This window comes from Formica exsecta, unplaced genomic scaffold (assembly GCF_003651465.1).
Source record: "Formica exsecta isolate Colony F162 unplaced genomic scaffold, ASM365146v1 scaffold62, whole genome shotgun sequence".
NCBI lineage: Eukaryota > Metazoa > Arthropoda > Insecta > Hymenoptera > Formicidae > Formica > Formica exsecta.
In genome coordinates, this window is record NW_021853381.1 from 1 (window position 1) to 2,699 (window position 2,699).

At 31.0% G+C, this 2,699-nt stretch overlaps 1 protein-coding gene across 1 annotated transcript in view; it reads right to left on the reverse strand.

Moving 5' to 3' along the window:
* Positions 1-1,122: 1,122 nt before the first annotated feature.
* LOC115242732 (fatty acyl-CoA reductase wat-like) overlaps positions 1,123-2,699 on the reverse strand; it is a 10,768-nt gene continuing 9,191 nt past the window's right edge. The window contains exons 6-8 of the mRNA XM_029819248.1: positions 1,703-1,987; positions 1,365-1,622; positions 1,123-1,285 (exon numbers count right to left, since the gene is read on the reverse strand). Coding sequence (XP_029675108.1) covers positions 1,189-1,285; positions 1,365-1,622; positions 1,703-1,987 — 640 coding nt within the window. The 3' untranslated portion in view covers positions 1,123-1,188. The remainder of the gene's footprint in view (positions 1,286-1,364; positions 1,623-1,702; positions 1,988-2,699) is intronic.

Sequence of the window (2,699 nt, forward strand, 5' to 3'; positions counted from 1 at the left end):
ACATAATTTTCTGTATATATGTATAAATATTACAAAATAAATAATAAACGCTGATATCTGAAAAATGCCAAACTTCGTAGAAAGTTAAAATGTTTCATTGATTTATTATTATTAATATTGTATAATATATTCGATTGTTACCGATTGTTTTTGATTTTTAATCATTAAATACAATTTTTTTATAGAGAATTTTTTTACATTTCTATTGAATTATGTAAATTTATAAATTGCTTCAACATCAATCTGGTACATAATATCGCAAATCCATGAATAGGTCACGTCATTTTATAAAAAGATCAGGTGATATTTTTTTGGTAAAAAAAAAAAAAATATGCTAAATAACGTTATAAATGTACATTCTTTTAAATGGGGAGTGTTTTGTTTGAATTTTATATTGCATAATGTAATATTAAACAGAAATCTATTCTGATCTCGAAGTTAATGTATTGTAATGTTTGTTGATATATAATAGCCTATCTTTCACATTCACATAACATGGTATTTAGTATTTTTTACACATTTAAAATATAAATTATTAGCAAAATAATTTAATAAAATAAAATAAAATACAATATTGCATATAGTTTTCTTTTATGTATTGATTATTATTGATTTATTATTTTTCTCTTTTTCTTTGTTTGTATATATAATATGTGGTAATTATTATACATTAAGTTTCTAAATAAGCAACTAGTATTATCACATGTGTATAAAAAGCTTCCTCTATGAGGGAGCAATAAATAGAAAAAATACAAAGTTATAGCAATCAATATGATATCAAGTACGATATGAAGGAGTTGAAAGAGAAAAATTATTACAATTAAATAGTATAAATAATGTTTAATGAAATAATAGCTTAACTTTTTATTTAAAAGTTTATTAAAAGTTTACATACATTCTTATAAAACTTCTTTTGGTTTGTTAAGAATTCAGTGTGTAAATCTACATTTGAAACTGTAATGAAAAACAAGATGAAAGTTTCTCTCAGGTATATAATTAGCAATTACACACGCAAGAGTATAAAAGGAATATGCGACAATGATTTTTTTTTCAGAGAATGCAGAATGTAAGGTCAATGTATAAAACGTAAAAACAAACATTTATTTGTTTACCATTTCATTTCTTTTATTATCGTGATTTATTTTTGCCATTAAAACTCCAACTTAACAACAAAGAAAATTTTATAAATCAAAATAATGATATTATGCGAAATATTAAGCTTAAAATACACCATATTAGCAAAATCAAAAAAACGGTTATTAGTGTATAATGAGCAATTTTTAGCATGGAAAAAAGAAAATTTATTATACATACGTTTGCGAGATGAAAACTACAATAAAAATTCACGCAGAAGCAATACTCACTTCCTATATTTCTCTCGTCCTTTTTCTATAGTATCCAGTGGATCGTTCATTAAGTATACGCGCATACCAGGAATCATATGTTTAAGATGTGATTCCCAGTCTAGATCATCTATGTTAAAGTTGAAAATCTCGCGATCAGCTGGATTCATGCGTTCCCAGAGGTTTATAACAGCGTCGTTACAGAACCGCCATTGTTGTGATGAAAAGTACGATATCACGGAGTTAAATTTGTTTATCTTTGCATATACTTTTCGTAGCCTGTAAATTGTAAAATCTGTATTTTTGCGAGAATTCTTCATTATATGTAGATGAAATCGATGAAATTTTTTTTTTCTTACATAGGTTTTCGTCCGCTAAGGAACAACAGAATATTACATATAACAGCAGGTATTTTATGTAACAATATTACGCAGAGTTGATGTACGAATTTGTATTTGTTTAGCAGGAGCATATAATACCAAATAACCTGCTTGCTTACTATTTGCATGCCGTAAACCTTATTCAAATTCAGAAATCTCCGCCAAGTGAGGGAATTTTGACATATTGATACATAGTTGTAAATCGGCATTCTTTCGGTTTCTTGTATCTCCGGATTCGCGTTTTCAATACTGAGTAGATCATTTCTATAACGAAAAATATATATTACAGGTAATAAAATTATGAACTGCTGTACGTTTTAGCTTTACCTATTTTTTGTTATACAGTAAAATATTAACAAAGATTATAAAATAAAAAAGTTAGAGAAAAAGAAAAAGAAAGAGTGACAGGGGGTTGGGTGAGAAGAGAGAGAGAGAGAGAGAGAGAGAGAGAGAGAGAGAGAGAGAGAGAGAGAGAGAGAGAGAGAGAGAGAGAGAGAGAGAGAGAGAGAGAGAGAGAGAGAGAGAGAGAGAGAGAGAGAGAGAGAGAGAGAGAGAGAGAGAGAGAGAGAGAGAGAGAGAGAGAGAGAGAGAGAGAGAGAGAGAGAGAGAGAGAGAGAGAGAGAGAGAGAGAGAGAGAGAGAGAGAGAGAGAGAGAGAGAGAGAGAGAGAGAGAGAGAGAGAGAGAGAGAGAGAGAGAGAGAGAGAGAGAGAGAGAGAGAGAGAGAGAGAGAGAGAGAGAGAGAGAGAGAGAGAGAGAGAGAGAGAGAGAGAGAGAGAGAGAGAGAGAGAGAGAGAGAGAGAGAGAGAGAGAGAGAGAGAGAGAGAGAGAGAGAGAGAGAGAGAGAGAGAGAGAGAGAGAGAGAGAGAGAGAGAGAGAGAGAGAGAGAGAGAGAGAGAGAGAGAGAGAGAGAGAGAGAGAGAGAGAGAGAGAGAGAGAGAGAGAGAGAGAGAGAGAGAGAGAGAGAGAGAGAGAGAG